We start from the raw sequence: 17824 nt of genomic DNA, 5'->3' as shown, positions 1-17824 counted from the left end.
GAGACCAACTTTGTTCCTGAAGCCTACATGGACTGGATGCCAACAGATCGCTCTGATCCTATATGGAGTATTCCAACAAAGCCAGCTAAAATTGCTGTTTAGTTATTCTTCCCTGTGATTTTATGCAAAAATAGGTAATATGGTTTAAAAGTACATTTAGTTTGCAAACTTTTGCTATGCTGTTCAAAAATTTGGGATCAAGGTTGAGAGAATTTGTTTTTACATAAGTTGAACCATTTTAAGATTTTTTTTTTCCTGTGATTTTGACGTATTTGCTGTCTTGTTTTGGCTAATGCCTCCAGATGTTTTTTGGTGGTTTTTTTTTTTTTTTTTTGGCTTGGACTGATGAACTGTTTTTCCAGGAATGGAGGACCTTTGTTTTCCACAATGGACAATACCTGGAGGGATTGGTTTTCTTTCACACTGGAACCCTGGAAAATTTTCATCTGAGACTATATCCCAGCATCCACATATTTGATATTCATCACCATGGAAATGGTGGCAAAAAGTGAAAGGGGGGAATTGTTAGGGGGAAAGGATGTCCTGAGCTAATCCCATACAGGCTTTGTGGACCCCACCCCACTCCAGACCAAAGCCACCAAGACATTGGGAAAGACAAATCCCGTCACCACCAAAGGGAAGGTGGCTGGGACCTGAGGGTGGAATTAAGCAGCCAGGTTTGGTATAAAAAACCAAACACGTGGGCTTGGGGGCTCTCGCTCTCTCACTCGCCTCCTGGCTTCATGGCTGCTGGCTTGTGGCCAGCTCTCAGAGTGCCATTCGGGATTCCAGATCAGCAGATCCGGTAGGACGCATTTAAAAACTATGGCACATATTAAAAAAACTAGCAACAACAAATGTTGGCGAGGATGTGGAGAAAAAGGAACTCTCCTGCACTGTTGGTGGGAATATAAACTGGTCCAACCACTATGGAGAGCTGTGTAGAGATTTCTGGACCTACTAAACATGGAGCTTCCATATGATCCAGCAATTCCACTCCTAGGTATTTACCCAAATGAAACAGAAACATCAATTCCAAAGAGCACCTGCACCCCTATGTTTATAGCAGCACTGTTTACAATAGCTAAGCTTTGGAAACAACCCAAATGCCCAAAAATAGATGACTGGATCAAGAAGATGTGGTACATATACACCATGGAATATTACTCAGCATTCACAAAAGATAAACACATGCAATTTGCAGCAACATGGATGGCGCTGGAAGGGATCATGCTCAGCAAAATAAGCCAGAAAGAAAAAGAAAAATACCTGATGGTTTCACTCATAACAGGAATCTAGAAAACCCAAATAAGGGACCAGGAAAATGAATATCTATAAGAAAGAAAAAATCAAAATCAACAAACAACTATGAACCAGAGACACACTATGGGGAGGAGGGGCAGGGAAAGGAGGGATTGGGGTCAAAATAAGGGGGTTGCAATTGTATGGGGAATATAAAAATAAAATTTAAAAAAATAAAACAAAAAAATAAAATCTCCATTTAAAATTAAAAAAAAAAAAAGAATTAGCTTCTGTGATGGGCGTTGCTGATTACTTATGACCTTAAGGTGATAAGCCGGGTTTTGATTAATGTCTGTACATCTAGTTACTAAAATGCATATTAAATTTTGGGACATGCTATATTATAAGCATAAGCCTAAGAGCCTTTTCAACAAAGCCACATGAAAAAAATTTGAAAGTGAAAATTTCCACATGAAAATAATAAATCCACGTATGAGTCACACAGTATCTCTATGGAGGAGGAGACTGAAAACGAAGAACGTTTTAGATGTGAACTGTCCAGTATGGTAGCTATTAGTCACACATGATTATTTAAAATTAAATGCAAGAAAACTAAAGCTGTAACTGCTCAGGGAACTAGCGCAGAATGTTCTGTTGGAGACACTGCTGCTCTTCATGCACTGGGGCATCAAGTTAACACTTTAGACCCATGTAAAATGAAAGCACCAATGTTATTTCTCTCAAAGACCATGTCAGATTTCTGTCTGGGTCATGAATTCACATCAAGCTGATATAAAATAAAAACAAATGAGGTCATGAGTGGGTCAGATACCTCCTGGCCCAAGTGGTTCCTTGCTCCTGAAGGGAATCCCTGTCCCTCCACCTCTCTCCCCAGACTGAGGACTCTCTGTGGGGTCAATTTCCAGGAGGTGAGTACTTTTCTAGAGGAGCCCAGTGACAAAGCTCTAAACAAACTCTTGGGAGGCAGAGCCCAGGTCAGAGGGAGATTCCCAGAAATGCAGAGGAGACCAAGTTGGGCCCGTTGGGAGATTCTCCCAGTTTTTTTCAGAACATCAGTCCTCAGAGTATGATCTATGGGACACTAGACTTCAATGAGATCCCTTTTCTTGGATTCATGAGATCAAAACTTTTTCACAGATTACTTAGACATCAATTGCACTGCGGTAAAACTTAGTAACAATGGAGGTTGTGGTACCAACTGAACTAGTAGTTATTCTTCACCACTTAACTACAAAAAGGCAAAGCCCACTCCATTTTCATCTTAAAATGCCCTGGTTGGACCTTTGAAAATTATCTTTACTAAATCATCATCCTCATGACACATTTAGAAGATATCTCCTGGGATGACCTTCGATGCAACATGAAAGCACTTCTCTTATATCCAAAGCACTGCGTCCCAAGTAAAGTAGGGTTGTTTGCTGAGCCAGGTTCTCTTTTTTATAATTATCATTTTTACTGGACAGGTGAATGACACAGGAAGTATATTACACGGACTTGGCTCACTGGCATATACTTTCTTGAAAATAAAAGTGAGCTTCTCTCTCTTCGAGAAAACCAACTGATAGTTGACAGGACAACTCTTGTCTTGATGAAATGTGAGGTCTCAGGAGGAAGCCAGAATCACAGTGTGTCGGCCTCTGAAAGCTCATCGGCTTCCCAGTGCTGCCAGCCTTTCTGCTGGGTCAGTGATAACACTGACAATGGGTTTTTGGACAATAAATATCCTGTGTCTACACTGGAAAAGCTGCATAACTTCGTGAACCAAGGCATTATTGTAAAAGATCACGCATTAGTGCAAGACCTGCCCAATAAGCAAGACGGGCCAATGGAGTTTAGTGCACAGAACAGGAAATCCAGTGGGTCTGCTCCAGGCGCCACCTCACAAATTAAAGTGGAAAAACTATATTTGTGCGGCCTTAGTATAAGTGTTGAATATCCATAATTTACTGGAGAGATAATTAAAAGTACCACTGACATTTGTGTGAGGCTGTATATATTTTTTCAGACTTCAACCAAAGCAACAAACTAAACGTAGAAGCAAATATGAAAATCCAGCGGCCTACTGAGTGAGAAAAGAAACTTGTAAAAATATAAAAAATGAGAAATATAAAAATGATATTTCTTTAAGTTTCCTGAGCCTGCCCTGAATCCGAAGTCACAGTTCTGGAAACTTACCTGTGACCCAGGACTAGGGGATTTCTCTAGATCTCATGACAATTTTTCCCCAGCCTCACCTGTGATCGTCTCTTCCCATAGGTGAAAGGTCAGACTGCAGATAAATGTGTGTGGGGAAAGTGAGCTGAGCCCCTGAGAGTGTGGAGGGAAAATGTGAGAAGCTCACCCACTCATGTCCCCTCTCCAGCCTCATCATGGGCTCTGACCCCAACCTAGTGTTTGCCCCCGCTCACCCCCCAGCCAGCAATGATACCAATGTAACCAGTGGCTAAAGTCAAAGTCTGTTACAGGTGGCGCCCCCCCAGAGGCGGGTGCTGGTGAGGATGGAGAGCCCCAGGGAACAAGTGAACAAAGTATGGGTGGGGGTGGAGACGCTGACAGAAATATAAGAAATGTAACACTAACATTTAGTGTCAGGATTGAGCATTTGAGCCTTCAGTGTTTGGGATTTTAGAGATTTTGGATTTTCAGTGATTTCGGGGTCAGTGATTTCTGCACCCACTGTGCTAATCTTCCAGAAGGCTGTTGTGGGCCTCTGAAGGACATGGAGAGGCTTCCAGCAGCCAACCTCAGAGAGGAAAAGTTCAGAGGCTTTGCAGGAAGCTGAGCGACTAAAACTGCCTCTGGTTTTGCTGCTGTGACAGCCTGGCAGGGACGGCGAATTCCTAGGGCTGGACGCTTCGCTGAGCTTCAAGAATTTGGGTTATTTTGTCTGGTTGTTCAACCGCTGCAGCTGCTCTTTTGAGTGTTGCTTGTCTGGTGCTGTGCTGGGGCATCTCAGTAGCTCTAGTAAGCATCTCCTATTGTGTCTTCTGCTGTCTTTATGAGTTGGAATCTGGCCTATAGTCTGGCTGCCACGAGTTCCGTGTCTGCAGTGGCAGGAAGATGCCATCTTGGGGGTGTTTGTGTTTAGGATTTTACAACACTGAACACTGCTTCAGGTGAGATAAAGGGCCACTTTTGGCCTCAGGAACTCTGTTTTCCCTGGTTTATTGAAGCAGCAAGTTTCCCAAGTCTGCTGCTTAGATTCTGCTACTTTCCCAAGCCTGCTGCTTGGGGGAGTCTGCTGCTTTGATTCTGCTGCTTGCTGGAGTGGAGAAGTTGCTGGGTGCACTGCACTGCTTGTCTTTGGTGGTAGCCATGGCTACCTTGACCCCCCTTCCAGAGCAATAAAGAATGCTTATGCTATGGTGGATGTGGTAGCAATATTTCTCATACAAACTGTATAAAACCTTGCCATTTTTACTCTTGGGTGCTCAGCCTTTTGGGAGCAATCCTACTGAGCCCGCCGGTGTACAATTAAATCTCTCTCTCCGCCTCTCTGAGTGCCGTCTGATTTCTCTGGGAAATTGCCCTAGCATTTTTGATTCCATGACCAGAAAGCCAGCAGCACTGGCCACTTTGGCCACCACTCTGGTGTTGGGGCCCTGCCCAGAGATTCTCCCTTGAGTGAACGAGGTGGTGCCACTCGCTTTTCATTGGGTCCTCCTTCCTGAGGTGAGCAGAGCTGGGACACCCCCTTCACACCTTACCCCAACTCACAGAGAGAAGTGGACAGGTAGACCTAATCAGGACTTCTGGATAAGGTAAGGCGCTGAGGCCCTGGTTCTATCTGGTCCCAATGGACAGAAAGAGAGCCTGATCGCCTCTCATGCTCCTTGGTGGGGGAGGCCTTGGTTCTAGTTCAGCCAGTCCCAACAGATGGAAGGAGAGATTGATCACCTCTCACAGCCCTCATGGGCCCAGTTCCAGTTTCAGGCCCATCCCAACGGACAGAAGAAGAGCTTGATCACCTCTCGTGCCCCCTTGCAGGGACAGGTAGAGTTTCCTGATGGGTGGAATGCATAGCTTCTGTTTGTGTGTGTGAGTGAATGTAACAGTCCCACGACTTCAGTACGGGATGTGAGTGGTCTTGGCCTGCAGTTCTGTGATGACGTCATAAGGCCTATATGATTTTTATACCTTTCAAGGTATCAGCCCAGGGATTATGTGGACTTGTCAGAAGCCAAGATGTGTGTTAAAACCCCAAGAGAGGTGCGGCCAGAGAAGAACATGAGCCTTCCCCCCTCCCCTTTTGTAGTGGCATTGAACACAATGGGAGGGACTCAAAAAAAGAAAAAAGAACATAATTTGGGGGCCATCAGATTGTTCACGAGGGTGCCTGCCGTACTGCCCAGTTCCTCTATTGAAACAAATTGCTCTACCCAAACTCAGGGTTCAAGTCAGTTCAGCCCCGATGGATCAACCCTGCCTCTCACTTTCATTCCTAGACTTGGACACCCTCATTTTATTGGTCACCCTTCCTAGAGAGTGAAAACAAAAACTTTCATCCGGAACTGAACTAAACTCAACCTGGATTGGCTTAAGCTGCAGTGCCCTGGTGTCTGGGCTGAAAGATCTCTGCCCAGTCTGGCCCTTAGCCATGCTCCATTTCACATCAACCTTGAGCTCAGTAAGATCCCTGTTTTGCTACAACATTGCCCGATCTTTTGGGAGGCTAAGCCCGGCATCCAGAAACATTTTAATAGAGTGCTGGTCTCCCTGAAATATTCACTCCTGCCAGTCAAAAAGCAGGGAGAGGCCAGATACCATCCTGTACTATCAACCTGCCACCCCCATGTCTTTGGTCTCCGCATCACATTCATGAGTCAACCTCTTTTTGCCTCCAATAGGAGAGTCCCTGGACACAACAAAAGACTCAATTAAGCTTGACAAGGCTGCCTTGGGTTTAAAAAAAAAATCCTCTCATTTTGAATAGCCCTCACTGCAGAACTCTGGGCACTCATCCGCATCTTTCAGTTGGCAAAAGAGCTATCAATTATAGATTCTTACTATGTGTTTGCCACCATCCACATGCATGCCATATTTTAGATGCAGGGGGAAAGAGCTAAAATTCCCCAGTTGCTAGAAGTGGCCTGGTGTCTGACCAAAGTAGCAGTCATTCACTGCCAGGGACATCATAAAGGAAATCCTTCCACTGCTAGAGAAAGTCTGGAGTCTGGTTAAAGTGGTGGGTATTCATCAGCCAGCTGGCCAACCTGAAAACCAGGCTGGCAGCAGACCAGCAGGACTGGAACCTCCAAAGTCAGTGGCCCCTGGGCTGGGGTGGTGTCCATATCTACAGCTCTACCACAATCCTGGCGTCTGGGGAGCAATTTGGGTGGGTGTCAGTACACAGAAAACTGTGTCACTAGTCCAGGTTATGGAGCCTGCACAGGGCAAGACAAATTCAGTGCCAGCCTGTACCAGAGCGCCCCCCACCACGGCACTGGGACCGCTGCAGGGGCCCCCACTGCTCACCCAACGCCAGGCAGAGCTCCTCCTCCTGGCAGCCCTTCAGCTCAGCCAGCTTCTGCCAACAACCGCCCAGACCCTTGCACACCACCTGGGATGCTGGGGTCCCTGAGAGCTGCCCCCGACACACAATGTGATGCCCACGACCAAAAAGCAGCAGAGGTCGCAGCAGCACGAGGTTCTCAGCCTGCAGGTGCCAGTTAAATTGCTTGAGTTGGTGCATCTCACCTAAGCAGACTTGCAACTGCTGATACCTCCTAGATGAGGTGGCCTCGCTACACCAGAGAGGCCAGGCGTGCAGCCTCCTCCTGCTGCAGCCACCACCCAGCTCCTCCTCGCCCAGCGCTGCCATCCCCTCCTCCGTCAGCTCCTCCACAGTACCTGCCTTGCACCCCCATGGTGGCTCAGCTGAGACATCACCTGCTGCCACCGCATCCTGGAACCTGCAGTGCTCAGGCTCTGGCTCTGCGGGCAGCAGCTACAGGCAAACTAGTAGGAGATGAAAGACGGCTTCCATCAAAAATAAAGGAGGAAACACCAGAGGAGTGATGACTCCTACCAGTTTGCTTCTTCAGGTGCCAGATTTGTGTGCAACACAACACTGCTCAGAGGCTTTGGCCCCCGCTGGGGATACAGCACACAAACTCCTTCCCTTTTAAAGATCTATAGGTGACTTCATAAAAATCAAGCCTTGCAGAAGCTACAAATATTTACTTGTCCTGATCTGCATCTAATCCTGGTGTTACTCCAACCACTCCAGAGTTAAGCCAGCCTGCCCAAAGACACCAAAGAAGTCGATGGCCTGCCTGGACCCTACAAACCAACTCAGGCTGACTCTGTGGAGGGACCCTGATCAGACACCTTGAACCTGCCACAGCCCTGCTCCAACCACAACCTGGAAGCTGGTTGGTCAACGCACGGCGGAAGCTTGAGGAACATAAGGTAGATATTCATAAACTGTTGAACTGAGCCCCAGTGTTGGTTGTTTTTCCTGTTTCCTCTTTGGTTATGCTATGATGGATGGAATAGTAGGTTTCCTTATAAAAACTGTATAAACCCCTGCCATTTTTACTCCTGGGTGCTCAGCCTTTTGGGGAGCGATCCCACTAAGCCCACTGGTATGACAATTAAATCTCTCCACTTCTCTGGGAAATTGCCATAACAACACAGCTCCAACATATTTGTATGAGGCTGTATATTTTTAATAGACTTCAACCAAACAGTAGATTCATAGGAAGAACTTAACAGAATCCAAAGTTTTATGAGACAGACAAGAAATACATTTGCAAAAATATAAAATGTGAAAAATGCACTCTTTTTACTGTCCTGATTATTTTCATAGCTATTTTTGATAAAAGCACTCTGTGTTAACATGAAATAGGCTATTGATATTTATCTTAATTTAATAATATTTTTGAAATGGTTTTATTCCTAACATGGTAAATATTGAGAGCTGTCACCCATATAAATAAAATCATACTTGGAGTCCTGGCTAATCTGTGAGACTACAGAGATCCTGAAATGAAAGTGTTTGAGAATCGCTGACCCAGGCCCTGGCCTGGCCTCAGGGACACGGTGTGACAAAGGTCTCTGTACAGGAGAGGAGGGGCGGGGAAAGCCCCAGGTACCCAGGTATGACTCTCCAGGTCTCAGCCCCAGGGGTTGTCTGGGGAGAAGTTAGTTACTCTTGGGGACTCCCCATTTCCCCACAGTTATTCTTTTGACCACCTGTGTGGGGTTCTGCTACCTGGACTCCGGTGATTCATGCCCAGTGCTCACTCCCCTTTGCCTGGGGGGTTTCTTGAGCAGCCAATCAACCTCTCCGGAACTCTGAAGTCTCACTGAACCACCAGGACCGAGTCTCCCCAGATCCCGAGGCTGCGGATCACGGAGCCACGAATCCTGCTGCTGCTGCCCTGGGGACCGTGGCCTGGACAGAAACCTGGGCGGGTGAGTGTGGGGTCTGGAGGGGAAAGGCCGCTGCGCTGGGGAGAACCAGGGGACACCCAGAGAGGCGTGTATCCACATCCTAAATTCTCCGTTGACCCCTCCCGGTTCTGGCCCCTTTTAGTCGCTCCCAGCCTCCAGCCTCCTTTTGCCTCCGCCAGCCTCACCCTTCTCCTCCCACCGCCCCATCTCCCTGGGACCCGGGACCACGTGGGAAGGATGGTCATTCTGGGTCTCCCTCCCGCCCCCAGGCTCCCACTCCCTGAGGTATTTCTTCACCGACACGTCCCGGCCCGGCCCCGGGGAGCCCCGCTTCATCGCCGTGGGGTACGTGGACGACACGCAGTTCGCGCGGTTCGACAGCGACGCGGCTCTGAGGATGGAGCCTCGGGCGCCCTGGGCGGGGCGGGAGGGGCAGGAGCAGCGGGCTGAGCACAAGGAGACCCAGCAGAGCAGCACACCTGGTGCCGAGCGCAACTGGACACCCGCGCGGCTACTGCAACCAGAGCCGGGACGGTGAGCTGACGGGCCGGGCCAGGTCACCACCCACCCCACGGACGGGCAGGGTCGCCCCCAGTCTCCGGGTCCGAGCGTCCCCCTGAGACTGGTGGACCTGCCAGGACCCTGGATCGGGAAGAGCCTGCGGGGCTTTCCCCTGGTTTCATTTTCAGTGTAGGTTTATTCAGGACAGGAGGCGGGGCGCGGGCGGGGTGACCGCGGGCTGACGCGGGGCGGGCTCAGGTGTCCCGCCCTCCTCCGGAGGATGTGCGGCCGCCAAGAGGGGCCTGATCTGCGACTCCTTGACTGGTCCACTCAGCTCGCCTACGATGGGCTCCTTACCTCGCCCTGAACGAGGCGGACAGGGCGGCTCAGACCCCCCAGCAGGAGCGGGAGGCTGCGGGCCAGGCGAGCAGGACCGAATTGCCTGGAGGACTCCTGCCAGGAGCAGCTCGTCAGATTCCTGGAGCACGGGAAGGGGGTGCCCCACCGTGCAGGGAAGAAGGGCCCTCGACTTCTTCAGGTCTCCCCAGGCCGGCGCTACACAGGGAAAATGGTCTAATGGTCAGAACACCCCCTTTCTGGTCAGGAGAGGGAGGAGGCCCCCTGGGCTTCAAGTTCTGTTAAAGAGACTCGCCCAGAGGGCCCTGCTCTTCCAGAAGGACAGTTAAGAAGTCCGGTTTCGGAATCTGCCATATGTCAGAAATAACTACTCTATTTTTCCAAAAATAAACAAAGAGGCTGTAATTTTCAAAGAGAGGAAAGTTGATCTATATATAATACATAATAAAGAATTTAGATAAAGAAAAAAAAAGAAATCCAGTTTCTCCTGAGATAGGGGGAGGGAGGACCATCCCTGAAATCACCCTTCACTGGATGGTTTTGACAGAGCAACCATCAGGGTCCCTCTCAAGGTCTTGCTTTTGGTCTGAGAGCAATTTTGGATCTGACTCCTGATTTTCCACTCATTCACCTTCCCCCCCCCCACATCAGGAGCTAAAGTCTGTGTCTCCTTCTCAGAGACCTGCATTCTCCCAGCAAGAGTTCTCACCGTGATTCTAAAACCTTCAAAAGAATCTGCAATTATCCCACATACCCTGGACAAGGCTGGTTTCAGGGTTTTGCACTTCCTTTTCCAAAACAGTTGTCCATTCTGAGGATGGTCACATCGTCCATGGAGAAAACTCAAAGTGTGAATTTTCTGATTCTTCCCTTCACATTCCCTGAACACATGTGTCCACTACCCCACCTCCGACCAGGAGGTCACCCTGAGGTGCTGGGCCCTGGGCTTCTGCCCTGCGGACGTCACCCTGACCTGGCAGCGAGATGGCGAGTTCCTGACCCAGGACACGGAGCTTATGGAGACCAGGCATGAGGGGGATGGAAACTTCCAGAAGTGGGCGGCTGTGGTGGTGCCTTCTGGAGAGGAACAGAGAGACACGTGCCATGTGCAGCATGAGGGGCTGCTGGAACCCCGAGTCCTGAGGTAGGGTGAGGTGGGGGGTATGAGCATAAAAGCTCTTCTCAGGGGAACCAGGAGCCCTTCTGGAGACTTTCAGAGAGTCATGATGAGGTCTGGGACTCAGGGTCTCACCTTCCCCTTCCCTCCAGTGCCCCCTCCTCAGTCCTCCATCCCCACCGTGGGCATCATTGCTGGCCTGGTTCTCCTTGGAGCTGTGCTCACTGGAGCTGCGGTGGCTGCAGCTGTGATGTGGAGGAAGAAGCACTCAGGTAGGGAATGGAATTTGGGGATCTTGTCCACTGGGGGTTTTTCAAGCCCCAAGGAGAACTTGCCCTACCTGGTTAATGGGAAGTACCATCCACACACATGTGGTCTGGAGCTGATTGCTAACCCTCTTTTTTAAAGCACTTATGAATATGAATCCCAAATTGTTTACCTTGATAACTAGTGGTGGGTACCCGATTCTTAGAGATGTCAGAGGGGAAGGTCCCTGCTGAGGACAAACTCAAGTGGATTGTTGCTCCCAACCCCCTTCATGTCCTTTCTTCCTATTTCTTGGCCCTGCCCTGGGTCTTCACTCACAGTTCTGGAAACTTCCCTTTCATCCAGGACTAGGAGATTCCTTTAGTTCTTCATGAGCAGACTTCTCCCTGGTCTCACATTGTGTTTCTTCCCACAGGTAGAAAAGGAGGAAGCTACACTCAGGTTGCAGGTAAGTGTGGATCAGGGATTTGGCCCCTGAACCCTTAGGGACTGTGTAGGTGGAGCCCATAGGGGAGTCACCCTCATCAGCACCTCCTGTGGTCTCATCTCTGTGTGGCTCTGACCAGGTTCTGTTTTGTTCTCCCCCAGGCAGTGACAGTCCCCAGGGCCCTGATGTGTCTCTCAACCCCTGAAGGTGAGACCCTGGAGGCCTGTGGTGGGAGGGGCTGGGGCAGAGAGGATGGGACCAGGTTATGGGGAAGCTGTGAGGAGGACATTCTGAGACACGGTGGACTATGGAGAATGTGGACACTTACATGATTCTTTGAATTTTTTAATGATTATTCTCAGCTATCTTGTGGGGACTGAGTGATGCAGGATTTCTTCTTGTTTCCACTTTGTGACTTCAAGATCCACTGTTTTTTCTGCTGCAAAGGGCATGTGAGTATTTCTATTTTCTTATTAGATAATATAGGGAGTCTGGCCCAGCCCTGCCCACCAGGACCGTCCCCACACTGACCTGATGACTTCACTGTTGGAGCAGAAGTGGCCTAGGCTGTCATATGTATGTTCTTTATAAAAGAGTGCTCCAGTAGGGAATACACTCTTGCAACAATAATGTAGGTCTGAAATTATTTTTTCTCATCTTGTCATATGAGTTTGATGGGTTAATAAAAAAGATTCTTGGTGTTTGAGAGTATTCATCCAGAATCATGTGTTTGCTGTGCTGAGTCTGTGCAGGTGGGGGCAGGAGAGGCTGTGAGGAGCTGAGGGGGACGGGGCCTGTGTCCAGTCAGTGCTCAGTGCATCATGGGCATTGATGTGGTCACTCCTCATGGGTCATCTCCCTGCTCATTTGTCCTTGTCCTTCAGGAGCACCTGTCCCAGCAGGGCCTGTGATCACAGGGACTGAGACATCACAACATCAGCCTGTCCTGTCCCCAGCATGTGGGTGGAGGCTGCATGTGGCCAGGTCAGCCTAGGCTCAGGCCATGATTTGGCTCTTAGTCCTCATACTCTGAGTGTCTATATTTTATTTCTTTGGTTTTTATTGTCTTGTGCCTGTTCTTTTCCATGTTTAGAGATCAGGCCTCATGTCCTCTGGGTTTCCCTGTCACTGACAGCAACACGAGAAATCTCATTGTCTCCCAGACCTGGGGCAGCCCCTGCACACAGGAGTCTGTGGTGTTAGACATGCATTTCCAGACTTGTCCAGCTTTTAGCTTCATTTTAGGACTGTTTTCTAGAGTATTCTTTCTACTTTTCCCACATGTTTTTTTAAAGAACCGTGCCGGGGACCAGCCTCTGGCAAAATGTCGTGTCAGGGGTTCCTGAAAGGATGAGACGGCGTCGGCGAAAACGAAAGGACTGAGGGGAAGGGGATGAGGTAGAATGAGGAGACACTGACACTTGGTGAGGTGCTAGTATCTTCTGCTGAGAGTGTGGTTCTTTATTTATACATTTTTAGCAAGCAGTGAGATGACATTATCATGTGCATAGAAACAAAGCAGAAACAATCAGTGCATCTCTTTTTCCATAGGCTTTTGGCCACTACGTGCTCTCAGTAAGAAGGCAACCTTCAAGGTTAATAAAAAACTAAGCCTTTCACTAGAACTCATTGTTTCAGCTAAACAATAACCTAAGACAGTGGATAGCCGCCAGTACACCCCTATCAGCTAAAGCCTAAGCATCAAAAGACTCTTCTATTCATATGGCCTTCAGCCGGAGACCAGCTGCTACTCAGCTATCAGAACTTTTTCTGCCTAGAAACTCCTTAACACGGTTAACTTCATTTAAAAACTTTCCCAAGAAACTTCAAGAGAAGGCAAAAGAAAGACCCACTACAACTGCTGTGCTGGATTGCTTGTCAGGCATGCACAACAAACCGCCTCCCATTGTCAAGTGGGCCAAACTGCCCAACAACTAATTTCTAAACAAACAATTTTCCGTGCTATTTACTGACAGTATGCTGATACATATAATTTATTGCCTAATATACTTTCTGATAAATTTTTCTCTCTCTATGACCAAGAACAAAAAGCAAAGGATGTCAGATCTTCAGCCCCACGGTGTGAGGCCCTTTAGCTTCGGCCCCATGGTGTGAGGCCCCCTCTCTTAGCTGCTTGCCAGTATCCTATCTGGCTGGGGCAGCAAGACCCCCTGCAGCAGAACCAAATTCTGGTATTAGAGGAGGGGAGGATTAAATAATTTCTTCTCTTAGATAAGTTCCTGTTGGAAATTGTTTTCTGTGCAGCTTCTGCTACTAGCCCTGCCCTAAGTGTAGTAATTCCAGTGCCACTCTAATCCACCCAGGGGTTGGTAAAGTAGCTACTGTTACATTCACAATTCCCTGAAAAATAAGACTTATAAACCCAGGATCCTCTTTTCTGAAAGGAGAAATACACTTGTGTGCTGAGGTGTACAAGAGGGTTGTTGGGGGAAGAGAGAGCAGCATTTGGGAGAGCAGAGGGTGTACTGATGTCACTGTGAGTGGAGGTGTGTGTAGCATGTAGCCTCAGGCCACATTAGTAAAGATATTGTCTCTAGAACAGGGAGGTGCTCTACAGTGATCATTCATAAACTGATAATTGTTGCACCACACATGTGACAGGCTGTTTTTGCAACTAGGAAGCCTCAATGAACCAAAAACAGGCCCAATACTTGCTGGCCTGTGGAGAGTGTTTCCTAGTGGGAAGGGGAGACTGGAGACCGTGACAGTAAATAAGGTCGTGTCTGGCTAGAAGTGGGTAAGGACTGTGGGAAGGTCTTATGAGCCAGAGTCATAATGAGTGGACAGGGAGGATGGCTGTATTCCCAGCATGGTCAGTGTGGGCCTCACTAAGGTGACCTTTGGGAAAATATTTGAAAAACATAGATTTCCCACAAGGATGTCCAGGGATGTTCTGCCCAGGCTGGCAACCTCCAGCACAGATTCACCAGGGCAGGAATGTCTGTGTTTGAGATGAGCAAGGAGACCTGTGTGACAAGCTGGGAGCAATTAAAATTACATATCTGTAAACCCACACTTGTAGGCCTTGAGGATATTGGAAAGGTAAGTAAGATGTGGGTTTGACTTTTCTGAGTTACATGTGTAGTTACACCATCTTTTTGAATAGAGGCTTACCTGGTGCAACTTCTCTTTAGAAGCCTCAGTCTGGCTGCTGTACAGAATCAACAGATGAAGGTTGAGAGGTGGGAAGATAAATGGAGGAAACCAGTGCAGATCCCCACAGCTTTGTTGGGGGGTGAGCAGGAAAATGATAGGAAGTAACTGATTCTGGATATATTTAGAGGTGGGCTTGACAGCATTTCCTAATGAACTAGGCTGTGAGAAAGGGGGGTTCAAGATGACACCCCACATTTCAGGCTCCACAGTAGACATCTGGAGGGCCTACAGTGAGATGGGGGAGACTCTGGAAGTAGCTCACTTGAGCAAATGGCATCCTAGGTATTCAATTTAGGAGAGCTGAAGCTGAGATCTATGAGAAACACAAGTCACTGTGGCAGTTGGAAGGACAAGTATGGAGCATGGATGAAATGTCTGAGTTAAGAAATAGATTTACGAGGTGATGTGATGAAAATGGTATTTGAAGTCTTGAGCATGGAGGAGTCTCACAGGGAGTGACAATTAAGGAGGAGAAAGGAGCAGGACTGGACTCTGGACCCCTCAGTATGAGCAACCTGAGCAGACACCCCAGAGCCATCTGCACAGTCTGACCCCATGTGGAGAAGACATGGAGCCCAGGGAGCCCCACTTCAGTGAGCACAGGAGTCACCTGGACGCTCATGAAGACTCAGAAGGTCTAGAACAGAGCCTGAGAGTCTTACTTGGCCCCTCCCCTCACCTTTGGAATGGAGAATTTGGGGCTGATGCTCAGGAAGAGGCACTTTCATCCCTGGAAGCAGGAACAAATAACTCCATCTCTGGAGTTCAAGGTTTCATCTAAAGACACTGAGGGAACCTGTATATTTTAGGGACCCACCTAGCTCCCAGCTGTTATGATCTGGACAACTGGCTCTGCCCGGAGGCCTGAATCCATATTCACTCACTAGGGAGGAAATTTGAGGTGCCTAGCCTCTTATTGGACCTGGGCACCCCCTTGTGTGCAGATCTCTGTCCTGCCGCTGGGGGCTCAAGAAGCCTGGGGAGGGCCTGGCTGAGCAGGAGAAAGGGCAGCTCTGGGCTCCTGTGCTCAGCCCTGTGGCCACACGGGGGCGCTGCCGCGCTGCTCCGGATTCTGGTGGCGCCGCCAGGATGGGGCGGGGGCTGAGGTGGGCAGAGTTGGGGGTCCTGGAGGGCGGCGTGCTGGGGCTGAGATGCTCTGTGAGGAGTCAGAGCAGCAGGGCTCAGAGGAGAGGAGACTCCGGAGCCTGCCCTGGGTGTGAGGTTTCCAGCTTTTCTCCCCAGAATCCCTCTCTCCAGTCCCTTGACAACATGGGGAACCCTGGAAAGATCACTTTTCCTTCAACAACCCATTAGTTTGTTGTAGGCTGTTTTTAAAATAACAAAAATAAATACTGTTAGATTTATAGGAAAGTTGCAAAGGTAGTGCAGAGTTTCTGTATGTGGTTTCCATATTTTTAACATCTTACACAACTACAGTGCATTTGTCCAGCTATTATAATATCATGTAGCCTATTTTCACTGCCTTAAATGTCTTCTGTGCTCCAAGGAAACAAAAGCAAATTAAACCAACGGAAGCACATCAAACAAAAAAGCTTCTACAGGGGCGGAGCGGAGGGGCCGCCGGCCGGGGCTGCCCGGAGGCAACTTGTGGATGGGGTTTCCCGCCGGTCCCCGGCCCCCGGGTTGTCGGCCGAGTCCGGGGGCCGCCCCGTCCCGCCCTTCCGCCCTCCGGGAGGCCCCAGACCGCGGCTTCCTCCCGCCCGCCCAGTCCGCGTCCAAGAAGGAACCCGAATTGCCGGACCCGAAAGAGGGAAGTGAGGACGTGGAGGACGACGAGGAGGACGAGGAGGAGGAGGAGGAGGAAGAAAAAGAAAAGAGTCGCATTGTGGAAGGCAAGAGGGAAAAGAAGAAAGTAGAAAGGCTGACAGTGCAAGTCTCTTCTTCACAAAGAGAGCCATTTACAGTTGCACAAGGAAAGGGGCAAAAACTTTGTGAAATTGAAAGGATACATTTCTTTCTCAGTAAAAAGAAAACAGATGAATTTAGAAATCTGCATAAACGGCTTTACAGCAGACCAGGCACAGTGTCCTCGTTAAAGAAGAATGTGGGTCGGGTCAGTGGCTTTCCATTTGAAAAAGGAAGTATCCAATGTAAAAAGAAGGAAGAGATGTTGAAAAAAATTAGAAATTCCATGTTAAAGAGCATCTGCGAAGTTCTTGATTTGGCGCGATCAGGTGTAAACAGTGAATTGGTGAAGAGGATCTTGAATTTCTGAATGCGTCAAAGCCTTCTGGCAAATCATTACCAACATCTGAGAAAACTTCTAGCAAAAGCAACAAAAAGGAACGGAACAGTTCTGGAATGGCAAGGAAAAGTAAACGAACCAAATGTCCTGAAATTCTGTCGGATGAATCTAGCAGTGATGAAGATGAAAAGAAAACCAAGACAGAGTCTTCAGATGATGAAGATAAAGAAAGTGAAGAGGAGCCACCAAAAAAAGACATCTAAAAAGGAGAAACCTAAACAGAAAGCCACTCCGAAAAGTAAAAAATCTGTAAAAAGTGCTAATGTAAAGAAGGTGGATAGCAGCACCACCAAGAAGAATCAAAACTGTTCCAAAAAAGAAAGTGAATCTGAGGATAGTTCAGATGATGAACCTTTAATTAAAAAATTGAAGAAACCTCCTACAGATGAAGAGTTGAAAGAAACAGTAAAGAAATTACTGGCCAACACTAACTTGGAGGAAGTCACAATGAAGCAGGTTTGCAAAGAGGTTTATGAAAATTATCCCGCTTATGATTTAACTGAAAGAAAAGATTTCATAAAAACAACTGTTAAAGAGCTAATTTCTTGAGAGACAGGACAGATGACTTGTTCCATGGATTTAAGGATCTGATTTATCCCATTATACCAGCAGAGAATGTATTTCCTTTTTTTAAATCCTTGCAAGCATTGTATTGGTTGAGCTCACTGCGGACCTTTTTATCTTGAGTGTTATGTAATTTGGGTTTGCCTTTTAAAATTGCATTTCTATGCAGTTTTTAGTTTAAAATTTTGCATGGCAGTACTTGTTCCTTACTTTTTTTTTTTTTGATAGGAAAGAACTTTAATACAATTAGGATGCAATGGAGCAGAGGAGGGAAAGAATATACTTAAAATAGTTCCAATTAAACACCCAATGTTACCCATCTCCCCCAGGGTAAGTGCCCAGACAAACAAGGTTGGCCCAAAACGGGGCCACTGAGGCCCAAAAGCTGCAACAAGTCTAAGGCACCTTCTGGTGGGGAACTGCAGGATGGGGGCAGAAGGGGTCAGGCAAGTCTGAGTACACATCTTAAGAACATGTTTCCCAAATT

The 17824-nt window shown here is 48.1% G+C and overlaps 2 protein-coding genes across 2 annotated transcripts in view; both read left to right on the top strand.

Moving 5' to 3' along the window:
• The window catches only part of LOC311187916 (class I histocompatibility antigen, Gogo-OKO alpha chain-like), a gene marked incomplete at its 5' end in the record, with an annotated part of 191660 nt that extends 180616 nt beyond the window's left edge, over positions 1 to 11044 (top strand). Inside the window, one exon of the mRNA XM_084259688.1 lies at positions 10789 to 11044. Within this exon, the coding sequence (XP_084115814.1) occupies positions 10789 to 11042 (254 nt within the window). The 3' untranslated portion in view covers positions 11043 to 11044. The remainder of the gene's footprint in view (positions 1 to 10788) is intronic.
• A 5075-nt stretch (positions 11045 to 16119) lies between these two features.
• On the top strand, positions 16120 to 17322 carry LOC311187919 (protein DEK-like; the record flags this gene model as incomplete). Its single annotated transcript, XM_084259690.1, is given in 3 exon segments — positions 16120 to 16738; positions 16741 to 16961; positions 16963 to 17322. Coding segments are annotated over 3 exon segments (1200 nt in total).
• Positions 17323 to 17824: the final 502 nt, after the last annotated feature.

The sequence above is a fragment of the Talpa europaea genome (assembly GCF_964194135.1).
Source record: "Talpa europaea genome assembly, contig: HAP1_SCAFFOLD_45, whole genome shotgun sequence".
Classification (NCBI taxonomy): domain Eukaryota; kingdom Metazoa; phylum Chordata; class Mammalia; order Eulipotyphla; family Talpidae; genus Talpa; species Talpa europaea.
Note: the sequence above shows the minus strand (reverse complement) of the source record. Positions and strands in the feature narration are given on the sequence as shown.